We start from the raw sequence: 20295 nt of genomic DNA, 5'->3' as shown, positions 1-20295 counted from the left end.
AAATGAGTAAAGCAAGCATTTTTAAACCACTCCAATCTGTTGATATTTTCTGTACATTTTAATAGGATAAATAATATTCTGTTCAGCCATTCAAAGACTTATACGTCTCTTCGTTTTTTCCAGGTCAGCCTCTCCTTGCTAGCTTCTGAATATTTTGTGCAATCACTTCAGAAGCCGAAACATGAATTTTCTAGTAGTTTTGCCAATGTTCCGCCAGCACCAGTCTAAAGGCACACATCAGTGTCAGTGCCTTCAGCCTGCAATGCTGGCGAAGCGTTGGGATAAAATTAATAAAATTCCTAGTGGGCTCTCCGAAAGCCAGAAATTAATAAAATTTTCTAAACTGCCTGGAACCGCGTGGCTTCCCAGCGACTCGCACCGTTCGTCCTCGACGCAATCGAACGCCGAATGAATGGCGACCCGCACTGTTTTCGCGTCGCGCGCCATGGCAACGGGTAGGAAAGGTCTCCTATAAGGTAGGCTATGCGGCGAGGTCGACGTCGACGCCGGTTTCGCGAACGCGGGACCACCTGGCCGGCACATGTCGCTGTTCAAAGCGAAAGAATGGTGGCGAACCGCGTGCGGCGCGGAGGAAACCTTCGACGGACGGAGCCTGCTGGTGGCACCGTTGTTCGGTGAGGAGAAGAAGGACGTGCTGATCGTCGGCAGCCACCACGGCTACCTGAGGATCTACTGTCCCTCCTCGGAGTGGGCAGAGGAGACCAAGACACCGACCAATTACAAATCCACGGACACGATGATTGAGACTAGGATAGGGGACTGCATCGTGGACATCAAAGTCGGGAAGTTCGTCTCGTGAGTAGCAGGGGGTGGTTTTCTTGTGTCTTCATTCGTGCGAGGCATCAGTGGGAACATTAACACTTAACGGACGGGTCGAATCTACTCTGTCTTTCCTAGTTTCCGGGTATATTTAGGGAAATTAGATAAACATGCATGTAAAACGTAAATCTATGTGGCATGTACTAGGAAGTCACAATTAAAAAACGTAAATTTCCGTGGCTCGTCCGTTAAGTGTTGACACGTTGACTGTCAAATAAACACTGGTTAAAACCTCCATGTAATGAAGACAGTTTTCATAATGAAACAAACTAAAAGGTTCTGTATAACATTCTTTATAATGATGTAAAAAAATGTAAAACAAAGCATTCTTTGTTCAGTGAAATAATTATACTATCTCCATAAAATATTCTCTTTCTACTAGAATGTTATTGTTTCAGGGGCACGCAGGATCTCCGACTGGCGATACTGACGTCCACGCATCTGGTGGTGTACGACGCGACGTTGGCGGACGGATCCACGGAATACGGTTCGGTCGCTTGAATCGCACTCGTCCAATCGTTCAGAGGTTGTAAAACGTTCTAAACGCGATTGCGCCCGACAGGAGACCGATGCGACCTGAGGATCGCGTACGAGCACTCGCTGCCGCGGTTTCCGGTCTCGCTGATCACCGGCCCGTTCGGCGGCACGCGCGGCAGGGACTTCCTCTGCGTGCAGTGCCTCGACGGATCGCTACTCTTCTACGAGCAGGAGGTGTTCGCCTTCCGGCGGGTGCTTAAAAATCGACTGCTACCGGAGCCGATCGTCTACGTCGCGAGGAACGACCTGTTCGTCACGACCAGCACCTCTTGGTTCCTGGAATGCTACAGGCACGTCCCACTAGAGTAGCTTTCTGGGACATTGTTTAGAATTGTCTCATTGCGGATAATTGTGTGTTTATCCTCTATTAACCCTTAAGTAGATTATATTATTATGTTATTTTCAATATTATCAATAAGGAGAATAGTTCACACTGCTCTCTACAAACTATCTATTTCTTCAAACGCATTTCAAAGAAAATATGATAATACAGAGTTGTCGAGAGAGAAAATGCAACAGAAATTCGGGATGCAAAGGGTAAACCCTTAAGTACATTATATTATTATGTTATTTTCAATATTATCAATAAGAAGAATCACACTGCTCTCTACAAACTATCTATTTCTTCAAATGCATTGCAAAGAAAGTATGATAATACAGAGTTATCGAGGAAAGAAATGCAACAGAAATTCAGGGTGCAAGTTAAACTGGAGTTGTTGCCTAAAAGCTTGCGTATTCCGTAGGTATCAGAGTATGGCTGAAACGGAACGAAGCAGTGCGCGACGCAGCAACGATGAAGCCCACGACGACGATGATGATGACAACGAGAATCGACATTCACGCGTGCATCGTCGCGTGGACGCCGACAAACTGGAGCCGGATTGGACGTACAACATCGGGGAAGCGATCCTGGACATCCAGGCGGTCACGTTGACCAGCTTCGAGACGGGGATAATGGTCCTTGGCGAGCGACACCTCTTCTGCTTGAAGGACAACTACTCGACAGTGAAATACGCGAAGAGGCTCGAGTACAAACCGCTCTGCTTTCGGGCGTACATTATCGGTGAATCTTGAAGATCTTACCCACATTAAAAAAAAGAAAGGTTTAACTTGACCGTTCGAGTGCCATGGGTTTCTGCGAGTACCAGGTCAAAAAGTGCCAAGCAACGCGAATGCGTTTCAATTTTCGTTTCAGTTCAGAAACTGAATTATGCTTTTCAACTTTTGTATAAGAAAAGTCTGGATAGTGCGAACGTTTCGTTTCTCTGTTTACAAGCTGGTAATAGGAGAAATGGGAATAAGTAGAAGGGAAATGGATAAATCAATTTTATTTGATTCTATGAATTGATAGAGTGGCACTTTTGGGCAGTGTAAAGTACACGTTGAAACATCCGGTGATGCAGGCATCGCAAGGGACGAGTTTGAGCCTTTCTCACTTTTTGTTTGAATGTAACATGTATCATGAATGTTTGGAAGACTCAAAGCCATCACTTAAAGCGATAGGTTTGAGCCTTTCTCAATTCTTGCTTGAGTGCAACATGTATCATGAAACTCTGGAAGACTCAAAGCCATTGCTTGCATCGCCGCAGGTTTCAATTGTATAGAGCCCTTTAAACTGCTAAAAAATGTCAGGTTTCAACTATATGAGGGCCCTAAAAGAGAAACGCGACGCGCCGCTTGTCACTCTTAGATCATTAGCGTTAATGCCCGACATTTCAGCAAAGTTGAAAACACCAGACGGGACATTGTACGGTCGGTGAGGGATTTATGACAGGGACTCGGGCAGGACGTTGTCCTGAAAGCCGGTAGACAAGGCTAACGACTGTCGTCAGGTTGCTGACGACCGTATCGAATCATCTGATTGTCCGACGGACGTTTGCTAGGGGATGAAAGCTGGAAATGACGAAGGTCCAATCGAGTTGCCTTGAATCACGGTCGTTATCTCTGAATGACCTAGCTGCGGCACAAGCAGAACCGAAGCACTGTTTGATGAACGGTCTAGGTCGAGTCCAACATAATTCACTTCAAACCCATAGATTAACGCTGGAACTACCGAGCAGTTAAATTGTTTTTGAAATTGTTCTGTAGAAACCTCAGCAGTGTGACTATTGAGAGTGCAATTGGTTTGCAATTGAATTTATGCATTGCTGAATCAATTTCTGAGAAGTTCTTCAGGGAAGCATCTGTTATCTGTTCAATAACGGGGAGAAATGTAATCAGGAATGGATCATTTTGATCATCCAGTAGTTCCAGCGTTAAAAGGGAAGATGTAGAGTCTTGGAAATAACATTTCTTAGACCTTTCATTCCCTTCTTAGTAGAAACTTTGTATATTTGGAAGATCTAATAATCTTAAGGTAGTTTTCTTAAAATTTATTAAGATATTTAATATTAGAACTGTTACACACAGTTACACTCCACATAGTTTTATAATCTATCAGCAACTCCTACCAATTTTGATATTAGTCCTGAAGATGAACAATGTGATAACATTTCTTAGACCTTTAATTCCCTTAGTACAAACTTTGTATATCTGCAAGATCTAATAATCTCAAGGTAGTTTTCTTAAAATTCATTAAAATATTTAATATTATTCCTGTTGCAATATTAGAGCCTACAGAGTTCAAACGGTAAAACCATGCTGATCTCTCGATATTTCTAGAGCCGGACGGGAGGCTAATGGTGATCGTGGTGGCGGACACTAGCACGCTGATGATTTACGAGGGCACGAGGCTGAAGTGGTCGGCGCAGCTGCCATTCGCTCCGGTAACCGTGGTCAGGGCGCAGCTGCAGGTAAACTGGTTTCCACCGGGAAACGTTGCGAGACTGTCATTGCTACATTATCCTGTCTCCCGAGAGACGGAGGCCGATTATTAATCGGTTATTAATAACGAGCAGCGACAGCAACTCCGTTCTAACGATATTCGACGCTTTACAGCACCTGCAGGGAGCGATCATCGCGTTGTCCGACGACGGCAGGCTGGAAGCTTGCTACCTCGGCGCGGAGCCGGGCTTGTTCGTCGCGCCACCCCTTCACTCGAGAGGCTACGATTACGCTGCTGCGGAACAGCAGCTCGCGGAGCTGCGGGCGACACTGAAAAAGAACAGGTCCTCGGGTGAGTCTGCGCTCTGCGAGCAGAGGGCCGGACAGGGAAATCTCGAACGAACCACTTTCCATGTTGTACGCGTCTAGAAATGGGATAATATTTATAATACTATATTTTATATAGTATATAGTATATAGTATATAGTATATAGAACCAAGAGCACTTTGGACCGCAAAGGGTTAAACCTTTATGTATAGTTTTATGTAGTTTGATATGGTATTACACCTTTTTGTATAGTTTTATATAGTTTTATGTAGTTTGATATGGTATTACACCTTTTTGTACAGTTTTATATAGTTTGATATGGTATTACATCTTTTTATATAGTTTTATATAGTTTTATATAGTCTTATATAGTTTTGTATAGCTTTATATAGTTTTATATAGTCTTATATAGTTTTGTATAACTTCATATAGTTTTATATAGTTTTAAGCAGTTTTATATAGTTACCATTTCTGACAATGGTCCTCCATATTCCGAAGCGAGTTTTAACCCTTTGCGAATGAAGATTCTCTGAAATTTCTATGACTAATAATAACTGGCGAATGCTTGATTAGAGGACCGGGCCAAAGACGCGACAACGGACGCAGACCTGATCGTCGCGGTGAACGTTTCACCAGATTTGGAGGCTGCCCCTCGAACCTTCGGCAGAGACAACGACAGAAACACCGAGGACGGTAAAGAGGAGACTCGACCCTTGCACTGTAGGGTCGCCGTCGAGTTGTCTTCCTACTCCGCCCTTTGCGACGTGCAGATCTGCGTCGAGGTTCGCGAGCCGTTGGTCGCGACGGACGATTTCTACGTTATCCCTAATCTGCGTAAGCTATCCTGAATCCTGGAATGACCGTTCGGCTTGAGAATGTCTTCATTCTGCGTTAATTGGGAATCTTTCAGGTGACCGACGAACGGTGGAGACCATGGTGCATCTGAAGGGAGATCTACCGTTGATCTCCTCCGAGATCGGCGTGATCGTCAGCTATCGGAGCAACTCGGAGGACGGTGGGCTGCGAATGGTACGCAAAACGGCGCAACTTCCGCTGAAAATGATGCTTAGGAACTGCCCGCCCGAGAACGCGGCCATCTTCACCACCGTGCTGAAACGCAGCGATCCTCTGGTCGGCCTGAACCATCTGTTTCCCGGTACATTCCGATCACTTTCAAAAATCTTAGACTTTCTCCTATCTTCTCTGTTTCCATAGTTTCTTCTAGTGACGTTCCCATGTCAAATGTTTTCCTTGTTTCAGAAAGTTTGTCGCACTTTTGCATGATGTGTTCTACCGTTAAAACTTCATTACAAAAATCACAAGTAGGCGGGTAAAGATTTAAAGATTGCAACTAATTTTTATAGTATTCCTAGCGAAAGCAAGAAATGCTATAACATTTCTTTTATTTTCCTCTTCAGTAGAATTTGGATGGAAAATCTAATAATGTTAGGGTAGTTTCTTTGAGATTCATTAAAATATTTAATGTTATAACTGCTGCAGTATTGGAGCCTACAGAGTTCAAAGGGTTAAGACTGAAACCTATGCAGCGATGCATCAACGTGTATGGGGTTCTACACTCGGCACCCTTAATTCATCTATTCTCTGGAATCGACTGAAACGTCTCTTTCAGAGTTCACCGAGAACCGGAGCCAGGGGCAGAGGCAGAACTGGAACGCGCTCGGAGTGCGGCACATAAGGAACGGATACGCGGTCACGATCGTCTCCGGCAACGCGAGCAATCGGTACCGGGTGCAGTCCAGCGACGGGCTGTCGACGACGTTGGTGGTCCAACAGCTGATCAACAGGCTGGAGGAGAAGTCGGCGGGTGGCCTGTCGGCGAGCATCGGGCAGAACCACCTTCGATTGGCCCAATCGCGGATTGAGGCTCACTTTCTAGCTCGCAGAAAAATCGAGGGGATAACGGTGATGATCAATGAACTCTCATTTTCGTTTTCCTTTCCTAGGAAGGATTTTGAAAGTAACATTGTCATGTGAAACGGTAGAACGAGATCAGTTTGCTGATGGTCCAGTTGAGGAGCATCGAGAAGAAAATCCTGCGCGTGGTGCGCGAGAGGAACATCGGCTCGCTGGCCGACACGGGGCTGCCGTTCCTCTTCGACCTGACCTGTACAGCGATTTTCACGCACCTGGAGAATCTCGTCGCTGCGAGAGCGGTAAATCACGGTCTATGATCATTAGTGTTAGGGTTGGTGACAGTAACAACTAGTCAAAGCTAATGTATGTGTTACTAGCAATATGGTAAAGGGGTTATACTAAATCTCCCGGTGATTATGCATAATTGCCTGGGAGTATGTATAATTTCCGGATTAATCGAATTTCACAGGAACGACAGCGATGCGCCCACGAGCTGATGTGCAGCACGAAGCTGTTGCTGCTGCTGCTGCGGCTGAACACGAGTCCGGAGAAGTATTCCGCGATGGAGGCCGCGATCGGCTTCGAGCACAGTCCCTGCGACCGATTCGTAAGCGATTGACAACAAAGCCTCGTGTGCTTTCAAACACTTTGCTGTTCCTTGACACTAACTGTACTGGGAACCAGTCAAATGACCAGGTTCCAAATTCTGCGTGTCCTTTTGTTCATTAAATTTTGTATCAATGCCTATATTGCTCGGTTAATTGGTTTTTCAATTATATTCAAAGGACAATTTCCTGTTAGACACGGCTCAGACGTGAAAGCATTAAAGCCACTGGTTATTCAATGTTTATCCTTCCTGTTTCTTTTCCACTAAAACTGATCATCTAACTTCTTCATCTCTATTTTGTAGCCAATCTGACTAGTAACGCTAGGAAAACTGCTAGTACAGTTAATGTTGAAGAAGCAGAAGAATATAACATCATAGAATATAACTTCCTGTTTCTTCTCCACTAAAACTAATCATCTATCTTCTTCATTTTTATTTTGTAGCCAATTTGACTAGTTACACTAGGAAAAATACCAGTACGGTTAATGTTGAAGAAGCAGAAGAGTATAAACATTATAGAATATAATTTCCTGTTTCTTCTCCACTAAAACTGATCATCTAACTTCTCCATCTCTATTTTGTAGCCAATTTGACTAGTAACGCTAGCAAAAATGCCAGTACACTCAATATTGAAGAAGCACTACATTTTTTCTCCAATTCCACCGCAGGACTGGGAAGACATCGCCGACGCGACGCTGGCGACGATGCTCAAGTCCTTCTCCAAGAAGTCAGGCATCCCGGAGACGAAGTCCTCGAACGCGATCGCGCCCATCGCATCCTCCAAAGAGCTCGCCAGGCTGAAGAAGCGTCTGGCGCACGCGGTCGAGCGGCTGGACGACGCCCACGGATCGGATATCGTGGAAATCGAGGCTGCCGACGGAAACGATCCCTCGTCCTCTTAACCTCATGCGCTGGAAAGACGTGCCGCGTCGAGATGCTGTTCCAAACTTGTTAATCACGTGTTATACACGTTGCTAATCTCGTTACATCACGCATACTAGATTGCTTTGAAATGTTTATTTGCTATAGAAATTCTACACAAGGTTATCAACACTTTGACTGCGACAAATTTTGAAACGTACGCGAATGTGTTAATTTATGTATGCTTTCTCATTAGTTTCAAATGTGTCGTCTATGTTCCGTTAGAAAGCGTTGAATATTTCTAGTGAAAAACTTCCGAGCGCAATGGGTTAATGTCAACCGATAATTTAAATTGAAAAGGGTAAAAAGGAACTAATTAGCTTCGCGAGCGCCGATAAAGGCTGCGGCCTCACCGTTGCGTCGTCACACGGTTCTCCCGGCCCCTTTCTCTCTCGGTTTCTCCGTCCTCGTTTGTTCCTCGGCCGGCAACAACAGGATACGTCGTTTCCGGAAACACGATCGAGATTACGCACCGCGTTCACGCCGCAACCTTCTTCCTTTTACGGGGCCGATTGCGTCGCTCGCAATCGCGGTCGAACGGCCTCGAATGCGTCTCGTCGATCGCTTTCCAACTGTCCTTTGTTTTATCGCCGCGACTTAACCCCTTGGCCTATGATCTCAATATTTTTCGAATTGACACATCATACAGAGTATAATATTAACACGTTAAGCGCCACGGAAATCTTAAGCGTTTTTCCTTTGTAGCAAAGAAAAGCAGGAACAATTATTATTCGACGTTACAATGTTTGCATAACGCTATTATCAACACAATTACGTTATTAAGCATTTTCATTTCACATCAGTTATCTTGTATGTTACCATTGTTTTCTGGTCATTCAGAAGCGTCAGTCACCAATGACTGACATGCTTAATGTGGTAAACATCAAACTTTATAGCTTCTCTCCATGAAATCTAGTGAGAGAGTCACCTCTGCAAAGGGTTAATTATTCATTTCTTCTATTAACCTTTGCACTCCAAACATTTGTCACTAGAAATATTCAATTTATTCTTATGAGATATAGATGACATTTCAACTAAGTTAACGAGGAATCTTCACAAAATAAGGGGAACAATTTTATCTCTACATTTCACCTACCGACAGATTACTGAAGACAATGTCAAATACAGAATTTTACAATTTTACTGCGCCAATGGAGTGTCTGAGATGGCACCTTTGGAGTGCAAAGGGTTAAGCAATTAATATATAATTTGGCTTCATCTATTGAAGCTTCCGTACATTTCAAAGAATCTCCGTCCGCAAAGGGTTAACACGTGTGTCCACTGTGACGCGAAATGACATGAATGCTACATTGTAATTTACAGAGCACATTGTGAGTTTAATTATCTGTCGTGAGTTAAATATCTTAATTTCTTCAAACTATTTGCGACAACGTTGCCCACTCGAATGTTAACACGGAAACCGAACAAGTGTCACACTCGCGCGAGCCTCGCCGAGCGAAACGCAAATACAGCGAAAAATACAATGTATCTACTCCGTTGTCTCATAGACCTCCACGGTGTCCACGCGTCAACCTATACCCGACTAACATTGTGCACACTCGTCCATGTACACCGCATTCCCCGCACATTGGAGAACCGCATATTTGCATAAAGGCACTCTCGATTACCAGTCGCGTTTCCGCTTCGCTCAAAGAAAACCGGAGCACCGTCGGAGAACGGCTATCGGGAATGATCAAAGTTTCACAATGGTACAACGGTTCCGCCGCTTCCCCCCCGTAATTCGAGAAATAAACGAGCACGCGGTAAATCGAAGAAAGCGAAGTCGTTTCTCAGACCGATAGTTTCCTCGTTGAACGGTGGCTCGTAAATCATTCAAACCACTCGAATGGGCGTGTCGATTCAACGAGGCAGCAGGCAAATTGCGGAGAGCTTTTGTCTCGCTCGCGGATAGTGGAGCGTCGCGAAGCATGTCGCCCGCTTCGTGGATCCTCGCTTGCTCGACGATCCTCCTGGGAAGAGGCACGCTGGCCTACGACGACGCGTTCGCGCGACTCGTCGCCGACTCGGTGAACCTCCTGTTCCCGCCGGTCACAGTCTCGGCGCACCTCTGCCGCGTGGAGGAAGGTGAGAAGGCTGACCGAACGAAATCGTGGGGTTGCGCAACGCTCCGCGTAGGCGGCCGCGATTAATAACCGAGCTGACGAGATGCGCTCGAGCGCTACCCTGCGCTGCGAAGCGTTTGGCAATCTCCGATGGAGATTGCGATCGTTTGAATGGAACTACTCGGTGGTTCGATCGGTCGAGTGTACTGTTTGAGATCTGCAACGTTCTCCGGCACTTGACCGACTAGCTTGGATTTAGAATGAATCTTATTACTGGGTTTAGCAGGAATAGAAACATTCTCTTGGAGAAATATTGAGTAGCAATGGAGATTACTTTTAGCTAATCCAAGTGTAAGAGAATTCGAAGTTAATTGAGTTTTCTGTGTTCTTCCTCAAACGACGAGATTGAATATTTCAGAATTAAGAATACCTCTGACGTTAGATACTGTAATCTGCAGAGGATGCAGCGAGCCTGTCCCGCGAGTTATCCGGAAGCGGCCTGATGCACGAGATTCACCGATCGTCGAAGGGATTCGAGCGGCTGCGCGATCCCGAGGATCATCGAGTGCTCTGGGTGCTGGATCTGGAGTGCGACTACGCGATCCCGATGCTGAGGGCGGTACGTCGCGAGGGCGAGTAGCGAGCGGACGGTAACGTGGTTTTCCCGCAGGCGAACGGAAGCGGGATGTTCGGCGCGCCCAACAAATGGCTGCTGCTTCAAGACCGCCGGACGTTCGACGGGACTCCGGCGTCGGACGGGGACCGGGACGGGATCGAGGAGACGTTCCGGGAGATGGCCGTTTTCCCGGACAGCGAGGTGTTCCTGGCGAGGCGGCTGCGCGGCGACTTCACGGAGATCCGGTCGATCTACAGGCGAGGTCCTCTGAGCGAGGTGGTGCTGGAGGATCGAGGGAACTGGACGGCGGACGGAGGCGTTCTTCCGAGGGATCTGCTCCCGACGTCGCGACGGAGGAGGGATCTGGCCGGGACGCATCTGAGATCCTGCCTCGTGGTATCTGGAAACCGCGTCGCGAAGATGAACGAGCGAATTCGATCGGGGACCGGTCGCCGCGCGATCGATCAGCGGCGACGGATCGGTCGCGCGGGGTCGTTCGCGGAACCGCGATCGAGATAAGATACATTTGATTCATCCGCGACGCGATAAACCCTTTTCTAAAGTTTCCGACTAGTTTTACATAAGAACACCGAACCGATCGGATCGCGATCGTATCGTGTCGCGCGTCCGGCGAATCGACGGTGAACTTAAGAGCGCGGCTCCGGCACCGATAAATCAACCGTGCGCGTTTGCGTTCGCAGATAACGGACCCCGATACGATCAACCACTTAACCGATTACGAAAATAAGCACATAGATTCAATAACGAAGGCCAATTATCCCTGGATGCTGACCATGGTGGCGAGAATGAATGCGACGTAAGCTTTTTTCTGTTTATCTCCCTCCGTTAACGTAGTACACTGAATTTGCATAGGTGTCCGTGATCTACTGATGAAGATATTAGAATGCAGCAATCAACTGCAATGGTTATCCGGTTTACCTCTTCGCGTTTATCTCTAGCATCAGTTTTCAAATGGCATGATGTTAATTGCCAGATATATGCGCGATGGCTCCTAAACTTAATCTGTATCAAGTAGAATGCATGTCTCAATGAAATTTGACCTAATGTTAGGTCAGATTTTTGGTATAAAATGAATTACTGTTGGGAAACGAAATTCTGCTGTACAGATTGTTCGATATTTGAGTCATTTACCTACAAGAATGACGCTTTGCATTACCCATAATCCACTGATGAAGCTTACAACAGAATCATTAACTGTAATTCGCTGTATACTCTGTTCCTTTTTGCAAGAAGCGAAATGTAATTAAATTTCCTCCTATCAGCATCAGCTTCCGCATGACGGACTCTTGGGGATACAAAGACCAGAACGGCTCCTGGAGCGGAATGGTAGGACTGCTGCAGCGCGGCGAGATCGACATAGGTGGCACCGGGATGTTCTTCATCAAGGAAAGACTGGACGTGCTGGAGTACGTGCAGCTGTACTCCAGAATGCGGTAAGGCTGTCCCACAACTTCACCGAACCGTGATCCAAACTGTTCCAAACATCACGCAGGTCAGCCTTCATATTCCGTCAGCCGCTGTTGTCCATGATAAGCAACATATTCGCGTTGCCGTTCCAAAGATCGGTATGGATCGCGATCGGCGTGTTTCTGCTGGCGGTTCTGGCGCTGCTGTACGTGTCGTCGAAATGGGAGTACCGTCTGGGCACGTCCGCGTATTGGGAATCGTTGAATCCCGCGCAGCAGACGCTGAGCGACAATCTGATGGTCGTGCTGGGAGCTATGGCCCAACAAGGTGAGAGATCTCGCCGGAGAGGACTCGCGACAGAGAAGCTGAAGCCACTTCGCCGGCACGTTGAACAGGTTACTACTACGAGCCGTACAGAGTCCCTCCTCGCATCGTCACCTTGATGCTGCTGATCACCGCGCTGAGCCTGTACGCTTCTTACACGGCCAACATCGTCACCCTGCTGCAGTCCACGGCCGACACCATCAAGACGCCCGCCGACCTGCTAAACAGTCCGTTGAAGCTCGGGGCGCAGGACATTGTCTACAATCGGTACTACTTCTCGGTAAGCCTGGCGTCACGGTGGATCAGCGTGGAACGTTTAAGCTGTTGCTATGAATGCGCAGCAATTCCGGGATCCGGTTAGGAAGGCCATCGTGGAGGAGAAGATTCAGCCGAAGGGCCACAAGGGCAACTGGATGAGCCTGGAAGAGGGCATGCGTCGCATGAGGACCGAGCTGTTCGCCATCCACGCTGAAGTGGGATCCGCCTACAAGCTGATGCAGGAGACGTTCTTGGAGGACGAGAAGTGTGGCATCGAGCAGATCGATCTTCTGAACGTCATAGACCCGCTGATGGTGATGCAGAAGCACTCGCCGTACAGAGAAATCGTGAGGAACGCGTAAGACACTTGAGGAATCTTCGTTGCCACGTCGAGGCGCCTGGTGATGTGATTCTGATGATTTCCAGGGCTCACCGAATGCACGAGACTGGACTCAAGTTCAGGGAGGAGCATCGGTTCTTCATGCGGCGACCCAAGTGTCAGGGACAGACCGGCTTCATTAGCATCGGGTTGACAGAGTGCTATTTTGCGATAGTCTCGATGGGTTATGGAGCGTTGTTCAGTCTAGCTATGCTGCTACTGGAACTGCTCTGGCACAGATGGTAATGTTAATGGTAATGTATTAATTTCAGCAGTCTTCTTGAGATGCTGATGCTATTCCACAGGCGAAACCGGCCGTGGAAGAAGGATATCGTTGTAGAAGAGAGCTTGGAAATAGATCAGAGACTCGAAGAAATGCAGTGAACAAGTAGAAACTGTAATAAATAGAAATCTAAGCACAAGGTATGTATGTACAGAAGCAACGGTTAAACGCGAGCCGGCAGAAAGTGCTGATAGTAATTCTTGGTGAAGTCCAGCATCAGGTCCAGCGTGCAGTGCGGTAGGTCCTCGACGTATCTCGCAGGATTTCCGGCGACGCGCGTGAACGACGGTACTATGGTCTCCGGTGGTACCACTGCGCCGTCCTCGATGTAACAGCAGTCCTTTAGGATGCACCTCCTTCCCTGTATGGTGAACCCGTGTTATTTCATCTTGTTAGACAGCATGAAATAAAACCATCATGTCTGTACATACTATCACGGCGTCTTTCCCAATGTATATGTATGAACCGACCATTGCAGCATTCACTATGGCTCTCTCTCCGACAAAGACATGGTCTCCCATCACCAGAGGAAAGAAGGCGACCCTGAACAATCAAAAGACGTAACGTTATAAAAGAACATCTAATCACAAAGTGTTTTCTAGAACCGACAGCTCAACGCTACAACCACTCACCCTCTGCTGAACTTCTTGAACGGTGGCCTGATGATTGCATTCTTACTGATGATGCAGTAACGTCCAGTCCGGACATTCGCCAGGTCGCCACGGATGATCGCGTCCGACTGCACGATCACCTTCCCATGCAAAACGATGTTCTGCGATCCGCAGAGAACCGTCTGCCTGCTGACCTTGTTCCCGGACGCCTGAAACGCACGTCAACAGAGAAAGTGAGGTTAGTGTACACGTCGTTCCACCAGCTGACGTTCGATTGCAATCTTTTTCTTCCTACTGTTTCGACGTACTCCGCTTTACTGTAATAAATGTCTTGCGGCTCCATGGTGTCCCTTCGCTTCTGACAATTTACAGAACAATCGCTTATATCAACTTTGGGCTTCAGCTGTCACTGGAGGACCCCTGCACATGCAACCACCCGTACATCTCCCAACATCATTGCCATCTGCTGCCTGTCATTGGAAACCACCCCACCCGTGGCGCCAAATTCAAATTCAGAAGATATTGTCAACACTCCTCCATTTTCAACACTCAACTGAGAAATGAATCCCAAAGAGTCCCTCTCAACAAATGGCCCAACTCTCATACAATACCCATAAGTTCAAACGGTGTTCACCAGCTTTCTCAATTTCAGGCAGCTGAATCTTCTCATTCGTGCATGCGGAAAATCCAAGGAAAATCCACCCGTGCATCTCCCAACATCATTGCCATCTGCTGCCTGTCATTGGAAACCACCCCACCCGTGGCACCAAATTAAAATTCAGCAAATATTGTCAACACTTCTTCTCCATTTTCAACACTCAACTGAGACGTGAATCCCAAAGAGTCTCTCTCAACAAATGGTCCAATTCGTACACAATAAGTTCTTTATTTTAATATTTAACTTAATGGTCCGCTTCTCAGTTACAGGCTGAAACTGAGTCTTCAGAGCTAAAGCTGAATCTTCTCGTTCTGCATGAGGAAAATCCAATGAAAGTTGGGGCTGCTGAGACGTTTCATCTGTGAAGGATTTACGACATGGCCAGCAGGCCACCCCGAAAGGGACGCGAGACAAACGACTATCGTCAGGCCGTTGACGACCGCGTCGGTTCGCCTAATTGCCAGACTGTTTACGAGAGGGTGAAAGTTGCGAAGGACATAGAAACGCTGCCGTTATTCCTGAACGACGCAGCGGCAGGAGCCGCGTCGCCGGCGACAATCGTTATCTCTCCCTTATCGGCGCGCACAAGCAAGGTTGCCCGCCATTGTTTTTCCGGAAGATAGGGAATAACTGCCGGCTATTAATTGGCTCGATACCGAGAAACGACCACGTATCCCGTTCCCGTTAACGCATTGCGTACCGGGTAGTTTTCAGAAGACTGAACTGTGATGGTGGAAGTTTTCGGTGAGGTCAACTTATATTGCTTTATGTATCACTTATTCTTTATATAGCAAAGATACAAAGCAAGAATTATCAATTCTTTGATATGAAAATTCTATTACCCTATTATCTAGTTATTAACGTTACAGAAAATTTCTACTCGAAATTATTTTCTTGTCATTTGAAAGCTCCAGTTATCGGTGACCGTGGCAGTCAAAGTGTTCAATCATTTCATTGAATTGAATTATTATTATTTATAATATAGAAATGTTTCCAAATAATCATCGTTCCATTGAGTGATCTATAGTAATTCAATTTGGTTGTCACCGGTGACTCCAAACAATTCAACGTGTTAACACTAGAACTCCCGTACCAGTCGAAATGACTGGTTTCGATTTTTTCGTTCAGCAATTATTGATATCTTCGAAGCATTGAATATTCGAAATGATTTTGAAAATAGCTTCATTTCAGTACTGCAATGAATGCTGAAGAAACTGAAAATAATCTATTGTTACAATATTTTAAATAAAAACATAATAATGCTTGGGAACTGCCGAGCCGAGCAAGCGGCCATTTTCACGGCCGAAACGCAACGATCGTTCAGCAATTATTGATATCTTCGAATTGAATATTCGAAATGATTTTGAAAAAAGCTTCATTTCAGTACTACAATGAATGCCTGAAGAAACTAAAAATAATCTATTGTTACAATATTTTAAATAAAAACATAATAATGCTTGGGAACTGCCGACCCGAGCAAGCGGCCATTTTTACGGCCGAGACGCAACGATCGTTAGCCGATGCGAGCCATCTGTTTCCCGGTAAATTCGTCGCGCGAATCCGAAACTGCCCACGTTCCCGATTCCCCGAACCGTTCGAGCGATCCCCTGCGGTTCTGTCGGCTCTGTCGGCCGCCGGGAATCACGGTTCGGGAAATTACGATTCCGGATCGAGAGGTCCTGGCCTGCCTAACACGATAATGGCCGGCCCGAGCGAGGACTCGGCCGGCGTTCTCTTTTTTCGGTCGGCCCGTGATTACAAGGGGCACCTGGCAGGCTGAACTATAGCTCTGATATTTTAATCAGGCTTCTCCGAAATTCTAGTCGTGCAGCTGACTGCGGGTCACCGAGATCCCTAACGTCTCTCTTTCGTCTAGAGCCCGGGTCGGCAACCTGTTAGCGGACAGCCGTTTTCTCGTGAGTTTACTCGAAAGATTCCATAAAGAGCCTTCATTTTCGTAAATGAACATTGTGAACAATTGACCCTTTGCACTCGGAGGTTTTTCGTTAGAAATATCTTAACATTTTCTGATAAGTTAAAGATATTTGCTAAATTAACACTAGAACTACCAGATGGATCAATGACTTATTCCTGATTTCCTTTTGTACGATTACTGAAAAGGTACAGATACTTCTAGGAAAATTAACGGAACTAATTCAGTAATAAGAAAACTGAAATGCAACTCAATTGAAATCTCAGTAGACGAACGCTTATGGTTTTTATAAAGAATATTGTAGAAGTTAGTTTAAGCGACCGGTAGTTCTAGTGTTAGAGATCGCAAGTAAATTGAGAAACGAAGCTTCTTCATCTCAATATTACACCGACGCATTATACAAGTTGAGAACATCAAATTTTATAGTTTCACCATCCTCTGGAATCGATTCTAACGTTCCTCGCTCTCTTCGCAGAATCCACCGAGAACCGGACACTGGGACGAAGAGGAACGCGATGGTTTCCGGCAACGGAAATCGGCATCGGGTGCGGGCGACTATCGACGACCTTGGTGGTCCAACAGCTGATCAACAGAGAAGTCGGCGGGGGGCCTGTCGGCGAGCACCGAGGAACCACCTTCGACGGACCCAATCCTACATCACGGAACTTCGCCGTGCTCGTCCTACGATTCCGGTCCATCGGGACTCTGCTCAACCGATTCAAGAGGAACGTTTTAGAAACATGAAACTTTCATACAGAATACAAAACAGCGAATAATCTAGGGTAATTCCGGAGGCACGGCTGTATCCTCTTCGAAGCGCGTCTAAATGCAAACGAAAGAATTAGCACGCTGGATTTGATTTCCAGATGAACTTTAATTGCTTCCTCGCCATAGCTTCGAGAATTAAAATAACAGATGAGAACGAATCGCAGCTGCGATTGTATTCATTCTTTCTGCAATAACTGAACCGGCCGTCTCTTCCGGGATTACCCTCGCGAACGATAAGAGTTCATCGCACTCTTTTCCCTCGTTTCGAAGTTCGATGAACACGCCTCGCCTCTCTCCGCCGAGGATTTCGTACGTTCTCGACGCGCCCGTCAACGGAGCGTTAACACGTTAAGCGCCACGAAAATCTTAAGCGTTTCCCCATAGAGTTTGTCTCTCGTAGCAAAGAAAAGTAGGAATAATTATGAATCGTTTGGCGTTGCAACTTAGCTGCCTTAAACATTTTTATTTCACATCGGTTGTCTTGTTGTTACGATTGTTCTTTAGACATTCGGAAGCGTCAGTCACCAGTGACTGACATGGCGCTTAACGTGTTTTCGACGATTAAATTATAATTTTTCTGAAAGATACGATACACGTAATTTAACTTCAACGATTCACTTTGATAGTAATACAATTGGATATGATCTGTGACATATTGGTAGTGACCGAGCCACAATAGTGTCGCGTCGTGCCTAAGAAGTTAAATCCGTGTCTTCCTCGCGGCGGCCGAAGAAATCGGCGCGCAAAGACGAACGCGCTCGAGCCGAGTGAGTCGGCGAGCCGCTTCGCCTCGCGTTGCCGCGCCTAGACGCGTATCGGATCGTCGATCACGGGAAACGGTAACTTTTATGTAATAGCCCGATCGGATGATCTTCCTCCGGAGCTGGACGCGACGCGTGCAGCGGCGGAGAGGCCCGAGGAATCGCGCGCGCCGGCCCTCGAATCGGCGCGACGGTGATTCATTCGGACGCGAGACGCCAGGCGCCGCGATTCTGCTTTTCCGAGGTTAATTGATCGAAGGAACGCGAGCCGCCGGCGATCCTCTACAGTGCGCGCTTTGTCCGGGAGCCGACTTTTTTACTCCGGCCGAGTTGCATTGCGCCAATTCTGCGATTCGAATTACGTTTGTGCGGCGACACCTTTCTCGCTCTGCCAGCAGAGGGCTGCTTACTGCTGAGGCCTTTCTCGCTGGTGCTCGGTGCTTTGGATATTTGTATATATACTGTTTGTGAAGGTTGAGTATTTAGTGTCTGAGATGCTGAGGGTCTGGTAGAGTCTTTTGGTTGTGAGTCCACTGGGAGATCTTGAAATGCTTCTGTTGTAATCTTTGCAAAATGTCCTTTCTTTGTAACATTCAGTCATTTTGTGATTGAAGGAACAGATCCCCAGGGATTTTTTCAAAGTCCTTTGTAAGTCCAGGCTTCCTTTAAGTTTTCTACTCGCAAGAGTCTTTCTTTAAGTACTTCAAGTTTGAAAGTAGGGGAATAGATCCAAGGACTTCAAAGTCCTTTGTTTGCAAGCCTTGCCTTCAAGTTTCCTCTTGAGAGTCTCTTCCTTTGAGTCTTCAAGTTTGATAGTAGGAACAGATCCAAGGATTTCAAAGTCCTTGCAAGTCTTTGTTCAAGTTTTCTACTCAAGAGTCTTCCTTTTAAGCTTCCAAGTTTGAAAGTAGGAGCAGATGCAAGGATTTGAAAGTCCTTGCAAGTCTTCCTTCAGGTTTTCTACTCAAGAGTCTTCCTTTTAAGTTTTCAAGTTTGAAAGTAGGAGCAGATCCAAGGATTTCAAAGCCTTTTCAAGTTTCCTCTCAACAGTCTTCCTTTCAAGTTCTTCAAGTTTGAAGGTAGGAGCAGACCCAAAGATTCCAAAGTCCCTTGCAAGTCTTCCTTCAAATTTCCTCTTAAGAATCTTCCTTTAAGTCTTCAAGTTTGAAAGTCCTTGCAAGTCTTCCTTCAAGCTTCCTCCCAGAAGTCTTCCTTTTAAGTCATCAAGTTTAAAACTCCGAAGGTTTTCAAAGTGTCAACGCGTCAAAGGTTGTCCAACATTAGAACGATTCGAAGCTTCACCTACCGTGCCTCGGCTACAATGTTTTCTCGACACGTCCCACGACAGGCGGCTCGCAGCGAAAAACGCGCGAGCGCGCTTACGTTTTATCGCGACGGCCGAGCGGCGAGCGAGCGAGCGAGCTTCTGTCCGAGGTCGATTCGAGGAACGAGCGTTTGTCGTCGGAAGCGGCGTGTTAGAGGAAATACCGCATCCTCGATGAGACATCCACCAGTGACGAACGCTCGCGCAAATTCTCTTCTTCCCTCGTCGATTCCCTTTCTCTCTCTCTCTCTCTCTCTCTCTCTTTCGTTCTTTCTTCCGTCCCTTCGTTCGTCCCTTCCTCGTTCCGCCGATCTCTCCGCTCGCGTCTCGTCTTCCTCCGAGCGAGCTCGAGTTTCCACCCGCCGAGACACGCGTGCGGATTACGCGGAAACTCTGTCTTCCTGGAAATAAAAGAACGATCCGTCGCGAGAATGATTACCGCTGCGAATCTTCCGCCGCTCGACCGTCGCGCGCCTCGGCCTCGAAACGTGACAGGATTCGAACTTGAATTATTCCCACCGTTGCTCGCAGAATCTGAAAGATTATTCAAACGCAATCGGTTCGAACGCTGAGACACGCTCATCTTTTCTATTTCATTACCATGCAATTCCGATCGGTTCTTCGCTGAAACGTTCATATCTCAAAGCGATCGATCCAAGGATACAGACAAATCGGTTCCTCTGTAGAAACTTCTCTTCATATTGTTCAGCAAAAATACGCTAATCTTTTCTATTTCATTACCATCCAATTTCGATCGGTTCACTGAAACATTCATATCTCAAAATGGCCGATCGCGAACACAGCATCGACGAAGAAATCGGTTCCTCTGTAGAAACTTCTCTTCATATTGGTTCGAACTCTGAGACACGCTAATCTTTTCTATTTCATTTCCATCCAATTCCGATCGGTTCTTCAGTGAAGCATTCATATCTAAAAGCGATCGATCGACGAAGAAATCGGTGCCTCGGTAGAAACTTCTCTTCTGGTAAGCTCTCTACCTCTGTCGTTTCGCCCCATT

The 20295-nt window shown here is 46.6% G+C and overlaps 3 protein-coding genes across 5 annotated transcripts; 2 read left to right on the top strand and 1 right to left on the bottom strand.

Moving 5' to 3' along the window:
• The first annotated feature begins 393 nt into the window (after window positions 1-393).
• On the top strand, window positions 394-7852 carry LOC143174437 (protein PTHB1). Its single transcript, XM_076366828.1, has 12 exons — window positions 394-816; window positions 1239-1327; window positions 1403-1667; window positions 2121-2440; window positions 4039-4169; window positions 4315-4492; window positions 5042-5302; window positions 5379-5624; window positions 6099-6391; window positions 6472-6642; window positions 6813-6950; window positions 7619-7852. The coding sequence occupies exons 1-12, from the start codon at window positions 542-544 to the stop codon at window positions 7850-7852; spliced, it is 2601 nt and encodes an 866-aa protein (XP_076222943.1). The 5' UTR covers window positions 394-541.
• Window positions 7853-9799: 1947 nt separating this feature from the next.
• Window positions 9800-13568, top strand: LOC143174169 (ionotropic receptor 75a-like). 3 transcript variants are annotated; one of them, XM_076366848.1, is made up of 11 exons: window positions 9800-9956; window positions 10393-10553; window positions 10605-10946; window positions 11252-11367; window positions 11834-12004; window positions 12064-12305; window positions 12374-12582; window positions 12644-12918; window positions 12987-13181; window positions 13245-13362; window positions 13437-13568. In XM_076366848.1, the coding sequence occupies exons 1-10, from the start codon at window positions 9800-9802 to the stop codon at window positions 13321-13323; spliced, it is 1947 nt and encodes a 648-aa protein (XP_076222963.1). In that variant the 3' UTR covers window positions 13324-13362; window positions 13437-13568. The 3 variants fall into 3 exon arrangements, with proteins under 3 accessions (XP_076222963.1, XP_076222962.1, XP_076222964.1); XM_076366847.1 differs by having other exon boundaries at window positions 13432-13561; XM_076366849.1 differs by lacking the exons at window positions 13245-13362; window positions 13437-13568 and having other exon boundaries at window positions 12644-12907; window positions 12987-13098.
• On the bottom strand, window positions 13176-14306 carry LOC116428267 (dynactin subunit 5-like). Its single transcript, XM_031979680.2, has 4 exons — window positions 14129-14306; window positions 13855-14042; window positions 13654-13765; window positions 13176-13583 (listed from the first exon to the last, which is right to left on the bottom strand). The coding sequence occupies exons 1-4, from the start codon at window positions 14174-14176 to the stop codon at window positions 13386-13388; spliced, it is 546 nt and encodes a 181-aa protein (XP_031835540.1). The 5' UTR covers window positions 14177-14306; the 3' UTR covers window positions 13176-13385.
• Between the last annotated feature and the right edge of the window lie 5989 nt (window positions 14307-20295).

Source organism: Nomia melanderi, chromosome 4 (assembly GCF_051020985.1).
Source record: "Nomia melanderi isolate GNS246 chromosome 4, iyNomMela1, whole genome shotgun sequence".
Classification (NCBI taxonomy): Eukaryota; Metazoa; Arthropoda; class Insecta; order Hymenoptera; family Halictidae; genus Nomia; species Nomia melanderi.
This window is presented reverse-complemented; position numbering and strand designations above follow the sequence as displayed.